The 17,763-nt window shown below is 40.0% G+C and overlaps 1 protein-coding gene across 1 annotated transcript; it reads left to right on the forward strand.

The window, feature by feature from the left end:
• Positions 1 to 7,882: 7,882 nt before the first annotated feature.
• On the forward strand, positions 7,883 to 17,478 carry LOC114647093 (bone morphogenetic protein 2-like). Its single transcript, XM_028795615.2, has 5 exons — positions 7,883 to 8,379; positions 8,530 to 8,669; positions 8,770 to 8,886; positions 8,990 to 9,188; positions 16,875 to 17,478. Exons 1-5 carry the CDS (start codon positions 8,061 to 8,063, stop codon positions 17,321 to 17,323), a joined length of 1,224 nt encoding a protein of 407 aa, XP_028651448.2. The 5' UTR covers positions 7,883 to 8,060; the 3' UTR covers positions 17,324 to 17,478.
• The last annotated feature ends 285 nt before the right edge of the window (positions 17,479 to 17,763 follow it).

Below are 17,763 nucleotides of genomic sequence, written 5' to 3' on the forward strand. Positions count from 1 at the left end.
TACATGCGCGTACTCTTCATACAGAGAATGGGCAAAGCAAAAGACTGTAGTTTATAATAAATAATAAGTATATTTATGTAGTGCCAGACAGAGTAATGATTATGAAGCTGGAAATTGGAGGTGTGATGATGAATGTTGTTAGTGCATATGCCCCACAAGTTGAGTGTGAGATGGACGAAAAAAAAGATTTTTGGAGTGAGTTGGATGAAGTGATGAACAGTGTACCCAAGGGGCAGAAAGTGGTGATTGGAGCAGATTTCAATGGACATGTTGCTGAAGGGAACAGAGGAGACGAGGAGGTGATGGGTAGGTATGATGTCAAGAAGAGGAATGAAGAATGTCAGGTGATAGTGGATTTTGCCAAAAGGATGGACATGGCTGTGGTGAATACGTATTTTAAGAAGATGGAGGAACATAGGGTGACGTACAAGAGTGGAGGAAGATGCACACATGTAGATTACATCCTATGCAGAAGGAATCTGAAGGAAATTGAGGACTGCAAAGTGGAGGCAGGGGAAAATGTAGTTAAGCAGCATAGGATGGTGGTCTGTAGGATGACGTTGGAGATCAAGAAGAGGAAGAGAGTGAGGGCAGAGCCAAGGATTAAATGGTGGAAGTTGAAAAAGGAAGACTGCAAGGTTGAGTTTATGGAGAAGGTGAGACAGGCACTGGGTGGTAGTGAAGAATTACCAGACAGCTGGGCAACTACAGCAGAAGTAGTATGGGTGACAGCAAGAAGGGTACTTGGCGTGACATCTGGACAGAGGAAGGAGGAAAAGGAAACCTGGTGGTGGAATGGGGAAGTACAGGAGAGTATACAGAGGAAAAGGATGGCAAAGAAGAAGTGAGATAGTCAGAGAGATGCAGAAAGTAGACAAGAGTACAAGGAGATAAGGCACAAGGTGAAGAGAAAGGTGGCGAAGGCTAAAGAAAAAGCGTATGATGAGTTGTATGTGAGGCTGGACACTAAGGAGAGAGAAAAGGACCTGTACTGTTTGGCTAGACAGAGGGACCAAGCTGGGAAAGATGTGCAGGCGGTTAGGGTGATAAAGGATAAAGATGGAAACATACTCACAAGCGAGAAGAGTGTGTTAAGCAGATGGAAAGAGTACTTTGAGAGGCTGATGAATGAAGAGAACGAGAAAGAGAAGAGGTTGGACGATGTGGAGATATTGAATCAGGAAGTGCAATGGATTAGCAAAGAGGAAGTAAGGACAGCTATGAAGAGGATGAAAAATGGAAAGGCTGTTGGTCCAGATGACATACCTATGGAAGCATGGAGGTGTTTAGGAGAGATTTTAACCAGATTGTTTAATGGAACCTTGGAAAGTGAGAGGATGCCTGAGGAGTGGAGAAGAAGTGTACTGGTGCCGATATTTAAGAATAAGGGGGATGTGCAGGACTGCAGTAACTACAGGGGAATAAAATTGATGAGCCACAGCATGATGTTATGGGAAAGAGTAGTGGAAGCTAGGTTAAGAAGTGAGGTAATAATTAGTGAACAGCAGTATGGTTTCATGCCAAGAAAGAGCACCATAGATGTGATGTTTGCTCTGAGGATGTTGATGGAGAAGTTTAGAGAAGGCCAGAAGGAGCTGAATTGCATCTTTGTGGATCTGGAGAAAGCATATGACAGGGTGCCTTGAGAGGAGTTGTGGTATTGTATGAGGAAGTCGGGAGTGGCAGAGAAGTACGTAAGAGTTGTACAGGATAAGTACGATGGAAGTGTGACAGTGGTGAGGTCTGCGGTAGGAGTGACTGATGCATTTAAGGTGAAGGTGGGATTACATCAGGGATTGGCTCTAAGCTTTTTCTTATTTGCAATGGTGATGGACAGGTTGACAGACGAGATTAGACAGGAGTCCCCGTGGACTATGATGTTTGCTGATGACATTGTGATCTGCAGCGATAGTAGGGAGCAGGTTGAGGAGACCCTGGAGAGATGGAGATATGCTCTAGAGAGGAGAGGAATGAAGGTCAGTAGGAACAAGACAGAATACATGTGTGTAAATGAGAGGGAGGTCAGTGGAATGGTGAGGATGCAAGGAGTAGAGTTGGTGAAGGTGGATGAGTTTAAATACTTGGGATCAACAGTACAGAGTAATGGGGATTGTGGAAGAGAGGTGAAAAAGAGAGTGCAGGGAGGGTGGAATGGGTGGAGAAGAGTGTCAGGACTCATTTGTGACAGACGGGTATCAGCAAGAGTGAAAGGGAAGGTCTACAGGACAGTAGTGAGACCAGCTCTGTTATATGGGTTAGAGACGGTGGCACTGACCAGAAAGCAGGAGAGCTGGAGGTAGCAGAGTTAAAGATGCTAAGATTTGCATTGGGTGTGACGAGGATGGACAGGATTAGAAATGAGGACATTAGAGGATCAGCTCAAGTTGGACAGTTGGGAGACAAAGTCAGAGAGGCGAGATTGTGATAGTTTGGACATGTGCAGAGGAGAGATGCTGGGAATATTGGGAAAAGGATGTTAAGGATAGAGCTGCCAGGGAAGAGGAAAAGAGCAAGGCCTAAGCGAAGGTTTATGGATGTGGTATGAGAGGACATACAGGTGATGGGTGTAACAGAACAAGATGTAGAGGACAGAAAGATATGGAAGAAGATGATCCGCTGTGGCGACTCCTAACAGGAGCGGCTGAAAGAAGAAGAAGATATTTATGTAGTGCTTTACTTTATGTACACAGTGAGGAACCACTTCACCCTCCACCAATGTGTAGCTTCCACATAGATGATCATGTGTTTGACCTGAGTTCCAATGCTTGTCATCTTATTAAACAAAATTATACTGCTGCCTTCAACTTGGTGATTTCATTTCAACAACAAACAACAACATTTATTTATATAGCACATTTTCATACAAATAATGTAGCTCAAAGTGCTTAATGAATTTCACAAAGAAGACCGTACACTGTGTAATATATAATGCTGTCTTTAGAAACTAAGCAAATGCTTTATTGCAGTACAGTATTCATATATTATTGACACCATTTTGTAAAGACTTATAGCCGCCTTATCTCGTTTGGTTTCTTTAGAATTAAAACATGAAGATTAGATTTCTATCACTGCCTAAGTTCCACAGTCCAGCCTTTATAAAGCTGTAATGATTGTAATACTTTTCCGTAGTGCACAACAAATGAATACTTTAGGTGTATTTATAGATCCACTCCTTCCAAATATACATTTTTAAGGGTTAAATTGACAGTGTAAGAGCTTAACATTAGTGATTTTGCTGTTTGAACGCCATACTTTACAAAGGCCGAGCTATCGAATGGTCAACTATTTCAGCATCACGCAGTGACTTAAGTATGCAGTTGGGGGATGAAGCAGCAATATACTGTAGTGCCCCCCCAGAACCATCTGAGTAGCAAAGCAAATGCACCTTAATCCCTTTAGCAATCAGCACATCCCATTCAGGCTTATGAGAAGCTGTAATGGAGCCAGCGTGCTGTTTAAAAAAACCAGTCTAAACTCTGTGAAAGTCGAGAATGGTTTGTACATTGCGAGGCTGCCTCAGCTGTCACTAGAGCCGTTAGCACGTCCCCAGCCTTGAATAATCAAAAAACGTTCAAAGTCCGTGCAGAGTTTACTTGTGACAAGAAGGAAACGATCCGAGTCACAATTCGGTATGGCTGATGTAATGTAGTAGTAATAATCATAATAATACAGAAAACTGTGAAGGGTTTCATCTTAAAATCACATCCCTCAAATAATGAAAGAAAAAAGTAAGGTATTCGGTATATCAGTATATAACGTTATTGCACAAAATAAACATGTAGTGCGACAGTCATTCAGGCATCGCCGTATATACATACACACACAACACGTAAATTGTGTTTATGCATATAAAAATGTATATACAGTATATACGGTGATTATATGCTGAAATTAAATATATTTGTCTGCTTGACGCCATTTAATACATATGATTATTATGCATAAACTCACAAAAGTGGGTTTATTTTAAAATGTGTCCAATGTACTGGCATATTTGAGGAGCGATGCAGGACGTTTATCTTTTCTCTTAATAAAAAAGTACTTTGTGATGGTTAATTGTTTAATTTGAACAGCATAAGAAATAAAATATTTTGTTTCATTCAATGATAATATGTTTTGTTTCAAAACTTTGCTTCAGGTCCTTTTGGAAGATACGATTCCTGCCGTAGCTGCTGTGGATAACTAAATCAAACGCGGTCTTGGCACGATTAAGTCCGTGTGACTGCGATCTTTGTGAAGCTTTACTTTGATAAGGTTTCCGTCGGTGAAAATGTTAAATAAAGAAAAATCACGCCTGGCGGCACTCGGTAAGTCTCCGTTCAAAGTTCCCAATTAGATTAACCTCTAGCGCCTGTTGGTAGCTCATTCATTAAAACCCGCAAGTCTATTGATCAAGGCGACAATGTGTAAACGGGCTGTTTCAGTCCTTGTCGCGGGGACGCCACCAACGCGATTAAAGCAGGTAATCCTGCCTAAGTGGTACCTCACAGCAGCTTTCTCTCGCTCTTTCCTTCGCCCGGATTGCTTTATCTGTTGGAAAAGGCTGCGATCAAAAACTCCTGGAAGAGCACAAAAAAAGCGTATCTTTTGATAAAGTACAATGACGGACAACAAATTGTCAAGTGCGTCAGAGGGGCCGTCTTTTCGTTCACTGCAAATAGTCAGTGAAAGCTGCAAGCGCGCTGATAACGGCCATTCGCCTCAAATCAAAGGCGAACCAATTCATCGCCTTAATAAAGTTTGAATGAGCTTGTCACTTAACTTTCCTTGATAAACGTCAACTTCTTATGATTTAAATAATTCGAAACTGCAGGTTAGTTATGTATAGATTTATTTACTATAATCACCTCAAAAAGGGAAAGCTTTATATCCTATCAGAAAGATCTCTGTTCTACCAATCCTGCAATCTGAAATTTTATTCCCCCAAAAATATGGCACGTCAATGGTTTTCTCTGGACGCCACATAAAATACAACCTGGATAATCTGTAAAAATAATTCATTTAAACATGCCGATTCTTGAAAGTGCCAGCCGCAGGCGTGTAACGTTGTGTCGTAAATCGAGGACGGACTTCGGCTGATCGCTACCGTATACATAATAATAATAATAATAATAATAATAATTAATTGCGAATATGAAATAAATGAATACATGAGTTAAAGGGCAGATTGTCACTTTCTGAAACCTGCCTTTTTGTTGTCAGGGTCGTCGAAGAAAGTCTGAGTTTCTGACCCAAGCAGGTGCACAACTTGAAATGAGTGCGACGCAGAAGGCGACACGGATGTCCTTTTAGTTTAGTATAAGTTCCTTCCAATAGAAATCTTTATTATAATAGCTTGTTTCTTTTAAGATCTATCATGATCGTCTTTTTTGATGAATACCATCCCATAGTTCTTTAAAGATGAATGTTAAAGATGTGCCTGCCCCTGCTTTCTCTTTTCTAGTGTTGGCGCACAAATAGGTTAAACAAAAGTGACTTTCCGAAGGTTATTGAACCAGCAGCCGGCTCATTCCGAGGTCCAATAGTCCAATGCAGGGTACCGAAAACAACATTTTAAAACCAACTTGGGGTTAGAACATTAGAACACTCTAGACGAGAACAGGCCATTCAGCCCAACAAAGCCCGCCAGTCCTATGCACTTATTTCGTCCAAAAAAGCATCAAGGGTTGGCGGCAGAACTGCAGAATACAGCGTACAGTCCACTGCAAGGCTGTCTAAGGCACACACGGGCCACTTTGTAAATGACAAATTAACTGAGCCAGAACGTTTTTGAGAATATATGAGGTCAGCAGCATTATAGGGAAACCACCAGCAGCACTTAGACGACGAGGTGGGCTTTACTATTTGAAACCCAGGTAGATACGGGAAAAAAAAAAACACTTCACAGACAACGCCACGTGTTGAAGTCCTCGGAGCGCTATCGACTGCGCCACTATGCAGCCACTTCAGTGTGCTTTATTAATACCAAGTAGCATCCCCGGCTCAAGGCCAGTCAATCTTAGTGCATACACCCAAAATGGGTTCATTTTTATCTGTTATGCGAAACAATCCATCCATCCATTTTCCAACCCGCTGAATCCGAACACAGGGTCATGGGGGTCTGCTGGAGCCAATCCCAGCCAACACAGGGCACAAGGCAGGGAACCAATCCCGGGCAGGGTGCCAACCCACCGCAGGACACACACAAACACACCCACACACCAAGCACACACTAGGGCCAATTCAGAATCGCCAATCCACCTAGCCTGCATGTCTGTGGACTTTGGGGGTTAACCGGAGCGCCCGGAGGAAACCCACGCAGACACGGGGAGAACATGCAAACTCCACGCAGGGAGGACCCGGGAAGTGAACCCGGGTCCCCAGATCTCCCAACTGCGAGGCAGCAGCGCTACCCACTGCGCCACCGTGCCGCCCTGCGAAACAATCATTTTCCTATATTACAGCACTTTAACGGAATGAATTTATATTTACATTTATTTGCGCAGCAGACACTTTAATCCAAAGCGACTTGCAACAAAAGGTCAACATAACTGAGTAGACATCAGTTTGGAGGACTGTTTGGGAAAGCTGTTACAGGGCAAGGGTACAAAATTAATGATCACAAGTAAAGAGTCTAGACCAAAAGACAAGTCAGTTACAATGGCTAATATCAATCAGTCGGTCATTTTCTAACCCGCTTAGTACTGAACAGGGTCGCTGGGGTCTGCTGGAGCCTATCCCAGCCAGCGCAGGACTCAAGGCAGGAGCAAACCTGGAAAGGGGGTCAGTGCATGGCACGGTGGGCACGCACACCCATCCCAACCACACACAAGGGCCAATTTAGGATCCCCAATTCACCTAAGCTGCATGTCTTTGGACTGTGAGAGGAAACCAACACCCACACGGGGAACGCCATACTTTACCGAAGCTGAACTATAGAATTGTCAGCTTTTTTCAGCGACTTAAGCGTGCAGTAGGGGGATGAGGAACCATCATTATATCGCAAAGAGCAAACTCCAGGCAGGGCGGACCCGGGACGCGAACCTCTGTCTCCTTATTGTGTGGCCGCAGAGCTACCAGTGAGTCACCCTGGCTCTCTGGCAAATATCAGTTAGATAGAAACTCACCAAAGTAAAGAATTTTCGAACACTTCGAGGGAGTCAGCAGTAAAGAAGGCTCTGGGCGGCTCATTCTGCCGGCTAAGAGCTACACACAAAGAGAGTCTGGACTGAAATGCAATGCGGTGCCACGTGGAGGTGGCATCACCAGACGCCATTGCTCAGGCGATCTGACCTCGCAGGTGCCTCCACACACACACACACACACACACACATATGTATATATGTCTGTGGTTTGCACACATTACTTAAATCAATGAAGCCTATTGTTTGTACATTGACAGTGCAACACTTGGCTATATCAACACAAAAGTATGACAATCAAGCCTGGTAACATAATAAATCTTACAAGGTTGGAACTGGCTATTGAAAAGTCAACTTTATTTACACTGTACAAAATGCAATCCTCAAAACAACTTTGTCTTGTTGAAAGTTCGTGGCATTCTCAATCACAATCGAATTACAGTTTTTATTGTTGCACAAACATTCATTATCCCGTTATTTTCTCTTCCTAACTGAAATCATTATCTTTCCACAATATTCGAGCCACGTCCCTTTGTTTCATGCCTTTTAAGATATTCGTGTTGGAAAGACACATTCGTTGCAGATTCTCATTTCTAAGCTCTCCAAAAACGGAAAGTGTACATCCTCTGTTAAAATGAGGGAATGAAAAATGTATCTACTCTATTTAAGAAAGTTTGAATGCAGATGCAACAAAAGTCCAATGACCAGAACCATTTAAAAAAAAAAAAAAAAGATGTCAAAAAACAAAACACCTAGTGAGCTGAAACAATGTAATCAATTAGCACTGTTTATTCAGGCCCTGTCACCTCGCCGTGGTTTGGTCCACTCGGTCACTGACATCAAACTGCCGCACGCACGCAGAGTGGAGCGCGTGCCAAGTTTATATGGAGGCGACAGTCGAGTCTGTACCATTGCACGTTAGCCCAGTGGACAGCAAAGATGGCTGAGTGGAAGATGTCACGCCATGCCACGGTGACAGTCTGCATTGCCTTGGCTTTGCTCACAGAGCCTGTACTGCTCTTCAGAGTCCCGACCGGGCCACCCGACCCGGAGACCGAACCAAAGGAGGTCGTTTCCAAAGCCATCCAAGCACTGCATGAAATATTTGACTTTGATGACGTGCCTCAAAAAACTGTGTCTCACAAGAAGGCCCCGCAGTTCATGGTGGACCTGTTCAACACGGTGGCCGATTCGGGCGGAATAACAAGATATCCGAACATTCTGGAAGGCAACATTGTCCGAAGTTTTGAAGATAAAGGTGAGTACTTTACCGTGTTAGCCCACTCAAAATAAATAAATAAATAAATAAATTTTCGGTCGAGTCAAGTCCGTTTAAGGTTATGCTCTCCACGCTATACACCTTGTTTGATTAAATGGCTGGTAATTGTTCGTCTTTTCACTGTTTTAGTTCCTTCAGGTCGATCTTTATACTACTTCAACTTATCATCAGTCCATCAGAATGAAAAACTCATCAAAGCTGAGTTACGGATATTCAGAAAGAAGCAAAGCACCATGCCTGGGAAATCATTTGTCCATCATTTTGGCAAAGTAATGAACATTAACTTTTTTGTTTTTAATATTGCTGTTGTTGCTCGGCCATTAGCCTTGGTTTATAATTAACTTGCTGTTTTTCCTGTTCTTCGCTTAGATTGATATTTACGAGTTGATGGAAAGCGGAATTAAGCCGTGGAGAGGCAACCTGATTAGTTCAAGACTGCTACCCCTTCACACACAGGGCTGGGAAGTGTTCAATGTCACCCTGACGGTCAGTGAATTCTGCATGGCCGCTTTTGTTTTGCCTGTAGATGCCCTTCGTGATGATCGCTTTAATGAAATTGATTAGCTGACACGCTCATTCCTCCTTACAGGTGTCTAAATGGCTTCTCGACAGCAATTCAAATCACGGCTTACTTCTTGTTTTCACTCTCCCTACCGGGAATTTTTGGGAAGCCTCGGTTGGCAGATTTACAAAACAAGTGCGGCATCCCGAGGAAGCCCGAGGGTTTCTTGTGCTTTTCTCTGTGGATGGCAGAAAAGGGGAATCCACTGGCAACATGCCGCTACCAGGTACAGCACTTTTTTGTTTTATGCATTATACACATTGATTTAAAAAAAAAAAAAGGGCGACGGGAAGGTTTATGGGCAGATGATACATTTGCATCTATCATTCTTTTTGATTTTGTTTTATTTAGTTAGGTATTCCCATTTTTAACGTGGAATTAACCTTTGTCAATTTTCCTTCTGCAAGAGCACATGAACACAGCCTTTACTAACCCCTATATAATAAACCAGTCATCAACAGGGTATTATTATTACTAATGTTATCTTATATAGCGCCTTTGACAGTAATCTTCATTTGTACAAAGTCTGGATTTTGGAGTTGGACTGTGGTAATGACAGGCAGCTCCGATGGGAGTTGGACTTCTGATTTTTATCTTCATAAACTCTCCAGCCTTTGTGTCAGGCAGCCCAAGTTTCCAATGTGTCTGCTGTACACGCTGGTAATGGCTGAGACCCTGCTTTAGGATTTCAGGGGTCACCAAGGTGGTAGGATTTTTATACTTTAAAGGTTTGCCTTTCTGGGAGAGGTTTGTTTTTGTGATCCCTGGTAAGTCAAGCCATCAATAAGGTCAAGATTGTTTTAGCCTGATACTTTTTATGTTGCAGTATGGACCACTTTTTTATTTCTTTTCTCCAGTACAAAGTGCACCTACACTCCTAAAAATACCAGTTCTTTCATCCATTCATCCATCCATTTTCCAACCCGCTGAATCCGAACACAGGGTCACGGGGGTCTGCTGGAGCCAATCTCAGCCAACACAGGGCACAAGGCAGGAAACAATCCTGGGCAGGGTGCCAACCCACTGCAGGACACACACAAACACACCCACACACCAAGCACACACTAGGGCCAATTTAGAATCGCCAATCCACCTAACCTGCATGTCATTGGACTGTTGGAGGAAACCGGAGCGCCCGGAGGAAACCCACGCAGACACGGGGAGAACATGCAAACTCCGCACAGGGAGGACCCGGGAAGCAAACCCAGGTCCCCAGATCTCCCAACTGCGAGGCAGCAGCGCTACCCACTGCGCCACCGTGCCGCCAGTTCTTTCACTTTTTTTTAAACATTTTATTGAATTTATTAAAATCCAACAACATTCTGTACAAGCAACTCAGATTTTACAAAACTAGATTCAAATCAAGTCAACCCTCACCCATGAGAAAGAGAGCTAGGCCGACATAGTGAAGTTTTAATAGTAGAAAAGATAAGTAAGTAAATAAATAGAATAAAAGGGGGAAGAGAATCCGCTTACTCAATTTAAATGCTTATTCTAAAATGTTATTAATTAGATCCTGAGATCCTGCCAGGTTCTAAAAAGTTTTGCACAGTGACTTTTTCCAATTTCAAATAGTATAGAACATCAGTTACCCACTGACTAAGTCAAGAAATGTTCATTTAATTAAGGTGAATTGTATTTATTTTTGATTTATTATTTTGGAAATCTAAATTTTGTATATCTATTCCCAGTCCAGGGTTAATTCCTGGTCAGTGTCTTGTGCTGGCAGGATAGACTCCAGTTCCCTTGTCCTTGATTTGGATTAGGAATGAGAGTGTTATGTTGTTTATATGTCATATAAATACCAGTTCTTTAATGGCATTTTATGGTTCTTTCTTGGGTTGCTTGACAAAACACCATTTCATTCTCTGAAGGGTTCTTTACATCTGAAGTTGATTTTTTTGGGCTTTGAAAAACCTCCAAATATGAAGAAAAAAAAAAGAAAAACTGAAATCTTTAACGTATGGTAAGCTAAATAGCAGGGACACTAACAGATTAAGAAGAGCTGGACGTAGCCTGCGGAATTGTATGCAGCGAGAGTCCTTTTAAAATCATCACCCATTGGTTATTTTACAAAACTGCAGATAACCATCTATTTATGGTTATTTACTGCAAGGGGCCTGTTAAAGATTTAAATAAATAAAGGTCCTTTCTGGAACCTTCATGGGGATGAGTCTTTTGGGATCCAAAAATGGTTCCCATAAGGCATAACTCTTAAGAACTGCCGTGGCACCTTTATTTTTTAAAATGTACTTACAGATCTTTATATAAAAAGAAGAGCTCGGCCAATTATGTGTTTCTTTTAGACAGCCACCCAATTCTTTTCCTTCCCTCATACTTTCCTATCTGCGGTGGGCTGGCGTCCTGCCCAGGGGTTTGTTTCCTGCCTTGCGCCCTGTGTTGGCTGGGATTGGCTCCAGCAGACCCCCGTGACCCTGTAGTTAAGATATAGCGGGTTGGATAATGGATGGATGGATACTTTTCTATTCTTGTCCTTAGCATATTGCCACATTTTGTTTGTCAGTCTTCTGAATATTTCAGTGCATTTCATTAGTTAATGGAGGTGCGTACCTTAGGTGACTTGGCCAACAACGAAGAGACTGGGCTTGAATGACAGTCAGGGTCTTTGTAGAAGCTACGAGACAGACAGACAGACAGACAGACAGACCGACCGACCAACTCTATCTATCTATCTATCTATCTATCTATCTATCTATCTATCTATCTATCTATCTATCTATCTATCTATCTATCTATCTATCTATCTATCGCCCATAAAATTAAAATTATCTATCTATCTATCTATCTATCTATCTATCTATCTATCTATCTATCTATCTATCTATCTATCTATCTATCTATCGCCCATAAAATTAAAATTATCTATCTATCTATCTATCTATCTATCTATCTATCTATCTATCTATCTATCTATTGCCCATAAAATTAAAATGATCTATCTATCTATCTATCTATCTATCTATCTATCTATCTATCTATCTATCTATCTATCTATCTATCTATCTATCTATCTATCTATTGCCCATAAAATTAAAATGATCTATCTATCTATCTATCTATCTATCTATCTATCTATCTATCTATCTATCTATCTATCTATCTATCTATCTATCTATCTATCTATCGCCCATAAAATTAAAATTATCTATCTATCTATCTATCTATCTATCTATCTATCTATCTATCTATCTATCTATCTATCTATCTATCTATTGCCCATAAAATTAAAATGATCTATCTATCTATCTATCTATCTATCTATCTATCTATCTATCTATCTATCTATCTATCTATCTATCTATCTATCTATCTATCTATCTATCTATCGCCCATAAAATTAAAATTATCTATCTATCTATCTATCTATCTATCTATCTATCTATCTATCTATCTATCTATCTATCTATCTATCTATCTATCTATCTATCTATAGCCCATAAAATTAAAATTATCTATCTATCTATCTATCTATCTATCTATCTATCTATCTATCTATCTATCTATCTATCTATCTATCTATCTATCTATCTATCTATCGCCCATAAAATTAAAATTATCTATCTATCTATCTATCTATCTATCTATCTATCTATCTATCTATCTATCTATCTATCTATCTATCTATCTATCTATCTATCTATCTATCTATCTATCTATCGCCCATAAAATTAAAATTATCTATCTATCTATCTATCTATCTATCTATCTATCTATCTATCTATCTATCTATCTATCTATCTATAGCCCATAAAATTAAAATTATCTATCTATCTATCTATCTATCTATCTATCTATCTATCTATCTATCTATCTATCTATCTATCTATCTATCTATCTATCTATCTATCGCCCATAAAATTAAAACTAACTATCTATCTATCTATCTATCTATCTATCTATCTATCTATCTATCTATCTATCTATCTATCTATCTATTGCCCATAAAATTAAAATGATCTATCTATCTATCTATCTATCTATCTATCTATCTATCTATCTATCTATCTATCTATCTATCTATCTATCTATTGCCCATAAAATTAAAATGATCTATCTATCTATCTATCTATCTATCTATCTATCTATCTATCTATCTATCTATCTATCTATCTATCTATCTATCGCCCATAAAATTAAAATTATCTATCTATCTATCTATCTATCTATCTATCTATCTATCTATCTATCTATCTATCTATCTATCTATCTATCTATAGCCCATAAAATTAAAATTATCTATCTATCTATCTATCTATCTATCTATCTATCTATCTATCTATCTATCTATCTATCTATCTATCTATCTATCTATCGCCCATAAAATTAAAATTATCTATCTATCTATCTATCTATCTATCTATCTATCTATCTATCTATCTATCTATCTATCTATCTATCTATCTATCGCCCATAAAATTAAAATTATCTATCTATCTATCTATCTATCTATCTATCTATCTATCTATCTATCTATCTATCTATCTATCTATCTATCTATCTATCTATCTATCGCCCATAAAATTAAAATTATCTATCTATCTATCTATCTATCTATCTATCTATCTATCTATCTATCTATCTATCTATCTATCTATCTATCTATCTATCTATCTATCTATCGCCCATAAAATTAAAATTATCTATCTATCTATCTATCTATCTATCTATCTATCTATCTATCTATCTATCTATCTATCTATCTATCTATCTATCTATCTATCTATCTATCTATCTATCTATCTATCGCCCATAAAATTAAAATTATCTATCTATCTATCTATCTATCTATCTATCTATCTATCTATCTATCTATCTATCTATCTATCTATCTATCTATCTATCTATCTATCTATCTATCTATCGCCCATAAAATTAAAATTATCTATCTATCTATCTATCTATCTATCTATCTATCTATCTATCTATCTATCTATCTATCTATCTATCTATCTATCTATCTATCTATCTATCTATCTATCTATCTATCGCCCATAAAATTAAAATTATCTATCTATCTATCTATCTATCTATCTATCTATCTATCTATCTATCTATCTATCTATCTATCTATCTATCTATCTATCTATCTATCTATCTATCTATCGCCCATAAAATTAAAATTATCTATCTATCTATCACACATGGGTTTACTGGCAAATCTGAAAGGTCAAGACCACTGTAGTAATCATGTGTGAATATAACCCATGATGGACTGATGCTCTGTATTGTGGCAAGTGCAGAAAACTACAGTCCTGGGTTGCACTAAGCAGGTACTTGACATGGAGGATTGATAATTAGTTCAGTTCATTCAGTTTGATGTTAAAATATTCCCCAGCAAAGCACTGCATGTTGTAACATGGGACCTTTCCTCACCAATTTGTTAATTTTGCAGCATTAGCTTTCAAAACTGTAAAGTGAAAGTAGAAAAACACTGTAATTTGTACATCAGTTTTGATAAAAATAATAACTATAAAATCAAAATATATACTAGAAATATGTCCTGCATTCTAGAATAAGTCATCAGTGGACCTCTTCAGAAAAGAAATGATACAATTCATACAGAGCTATACAAATTCTTAGAAACTCAAAATATCAACCATAACTTTTGAACTGTGCTGTTCTATGAGTGAAGGGTGTTGGAGTCATTTCTACTGATTTGTTTTATTTAGCTCACACATTCTCATCTCATATTCTCCTCTCAACTCTTTATTGCTTTTATGTTGCCCACAGTGGTTAGTGCTGCTGCCTCATGGATACAACATTAGGGATTTAAATCCCCAAGCCAGCTGTTGTCAGTGGTGAAGTCTGCACATCCTCCCTGTGTCTGTCAGTGTCTGTAACCCAGCAGTATTCCTGTTTTCCTCACACACCATAAAGCCATGCAAGGTTAAGCTAATTGGCAAATTGAAGCTTGCTCCATGATGAGTGAGTGTGGGTGGGTGGAGGTGAGCATGTGTGGGACGGTGCCCTGCCCAAGCTTGTTTCCCACCAAGTGCTGCTGGGGAAGACCATGAGTGGAGTTGGATTGAGAATGTATGCTTGTATTTTATTTTTTGAGTGGATGTTGGCAAAGGATTCCTTTGGTACTGTGTCTCTCCGGAAAATCCTTGGGTACCATTGGTTTGACTTTGTGTCGAATGAGCGGTTGCTCATGGAGTCCCGAATGAGGCACATTACCTGCATTGTGAGGGAGCGTCAGATACGGCACTACGGCCATGTGGCGCGTTTCCCCGAGGGTGATCCGGCTTGTAAGATCCTCATTGTTGGGGACCCGAGGTGCTGGAGCAAACCAAGGGGTCGCCCACCTAACACCTGGCTGCGGCAGATAGAAGGTCATTTCCGAAGGGTGGGACTGGACCGCGTGTCTGCCTGGGGGGTTGCAACGGTTTCCCACCCTCCAGAAATGACCCTCTATCTGCCGCAGCCAGGTGTTACATGGTCGACTCCTTGGTCTGCTCCAGCACCTCGGGATCCTGAGTTGTTTCATTGTGTAGTGGGTACGGCAACACACTGTACCAGTGCATGCTCCCCAACTTGACTTGACTTGATGTTGGCATGGTGGGCATTGATTGCTACCACTGCCTCGCAGTGTTTAAGTCTGATCCAATGTGGCCATTCATCTGCTTAGAGTTTTCACGGCCACCTACTATTTATGGTCATTCTGGCTGGATGGTTGAGTTTTTTAAAACAGATCATTCTGTGCATGCCCAATTCCTACCAGGATTTGTTTTTCATTTCACCTGTTCCTGCCGGGTGACAGTCTAACTTTATATGATGTCACATGAAAGTATGTAGATGCCTGAACAAGTTAAGGGTGTGTCTGAAGAGGACTCATCCTATCCAAGGTGAAAGTGCTCATTGCCCCTGCTTGCTGGGACCAGCTCAGGGTGCTTTATTATTACCAAGTGTTTTGAAAATGTATGAATAGACACAATAGTATACCACAGAAGAATTCTTCACCCATTTTGTTTTTGTCATACCTGAATGTCTTTCCTGCACATGTCAATACAAGGCCAGCATGGTGGGGCAGGCAGCGACTTGTGCCACTGCTATACCTATTTGTAGAGTAGAGGAAAGTGGGTTTGGGTCCTTATAAGGTTGTTGTTGGTGTGGGGTTTTCTCCAGGTGTTCCTTCCACATCCCAAAGATGTGCATATTTGGCTAAAAGATAACAGCAGAATGGCCCAATATGGGTGATTGTAGGTGTGCATGTGATCTTTGTGACCAGCGCTTTTGGAATAGACTCTGGCCCCCAGGGACCTTGAAGTTGTATCATATGAGTTCTGTTAAAAATACCGTAGAATGAATACTACTACCTGCTAAAAAAAAAAGAGGACACAAAAGTACAATCTTCTTGTGTTACTCCTAGAACAGAACTATAGAAAACAACTATGTACAGCAGCCCGATTGAGCACCTGATGACTTGCACACAGAGCTTTTTAAAGTAAAAGAGCTCTCTCATACAGATCATTACAGATTCAGTGAAGGTACAGATCTCTGTGAGCTTCATCATCTAACAGCCAAGGTGTTGAATTGTCAAGTATTCCAACATGTTCTCATCATGTCCATTCATCCGTTCCGAAGCCTGTTTACTCCGATGGCGGATACAAGAGAGTTAAGAGTCTATTAATCCTGTTGTAAAGTGGAAAACCACTGTAATTTGTGTATTAGTTTTGATAAAAATAATAACTATACAATCAAACTCTATACTAGAAATATGTCCTGCATTCTAGAATAAGGCATCCGTGGGCTTCTCTAGATAAGAAATGATACAATTCATATAGAGCCATAGAAATTCTCCGAAACTCAAAATATCAAGCATGACTTTTGTACTGTGTTCTTCTATGAGCGAACGGTGTTGGATTCATTTCTACTGATTTGTTTTATTTAGCTGACAAAACATCCCCTAGTGATGGATCTTCAGTTATGCCTTTCCAAAGTCACAATGCTGTCCACTCAGATGTGCAAGGGAATAAACACAGGACAGCACGTGCAGCTCCAGGGAACCCTGAAACACCAGTCACGTCTTGTCAGCGGTTACCACTGTATGTTGACTTTGAAGAGATCGGCTGGTCAGGATGGATCATTTCACCCAAAGGATACAACGCCTATCAGTGCAAGGGAGCGTGCCCATTCCCACTCGGAGAAGGCTTAAGAGCGACAAATCATGCAACTGTCCTATCCATTGTCAATGCGCTGAAACTGACAAGAGAGGTGCACACTCCATGCTGTGTACCAGAAAAACTGTACTCAATCAATCTTTTATATTTTGATGATGAAGAGAATGTCGTTCTGAAACAATATGATGATATGGTGGCCGCAAGCTGTGGCTGTCATTAAGTGGATTCGGTTTATTAATACGCACTGTTGGAGCCATTTGGTTGTTTCTTTTGACATACTTGAATATTATTGTGCTGTTTCTTACACTGCTTTCCTTTCTATTTAATGTTATCTTCATGTTATTTATTTTTTTAATGTTTTAGTTCCTGAAGCAAAGATTCCCAAAATGCAAAAGGTACTGTATATGACTGCTAATATTGTTGTAGTGATCACTCTCATTATTTACTTAAACTTTGTAATTTTTTTTTTGTCCTCATATGTGGTGGTGATCGATTACTGAATGATTTATGGTTAACATTCATTACTGTTATTTTTCTGTATTGATTGTTTAATGTACAATACTGCTTTCAATAAATATATGTATATATTTTTAAGAGCAAGGCTTTAAAGTCAGTCAGTCATTGTCCAACCCGCTATATCCTAACACAGGGTCACGTTTC

This window comes from Erpetoichthys calabaricus, chromosome 2 (assembly GCF_900747795.2).
Source record: "Erpetoichthys calabaricus chromosome 2, fErpCal1.3, whole genome shotgun sequence".
Classification (NCBI taxonomy): domain Eukaryota; kingdom Metazoa; phylum Chordata; class Cladistia; order Polypteriformes; family Polypteridae; genus Erpetoichthys; species Erpetoichthys calabaricus.

Coding starts and splice junctions, on each gene's coding strand:
- LOC114647093 (XM_028795615.2), top strand. CDS start 8,061: ATGGCTGAGTGGAAGATGTCACGCCATGCCACGGTGACAGTCTGCATT. Junction 8,380..8,529: donor CCGAAGTTTTGAAGATAAAG/GTGAGTACTTTA, acceptor TCACTGTTTTAG/TTCCTTCAGGTCGATCTTTA. Junction 9,189..16,874: donor TGGCAACATGCCGCTACCAG/GTACAGCACTTT, acceptor TGTTTTATTTAG/CTGACAAAACATCCCCTAGT.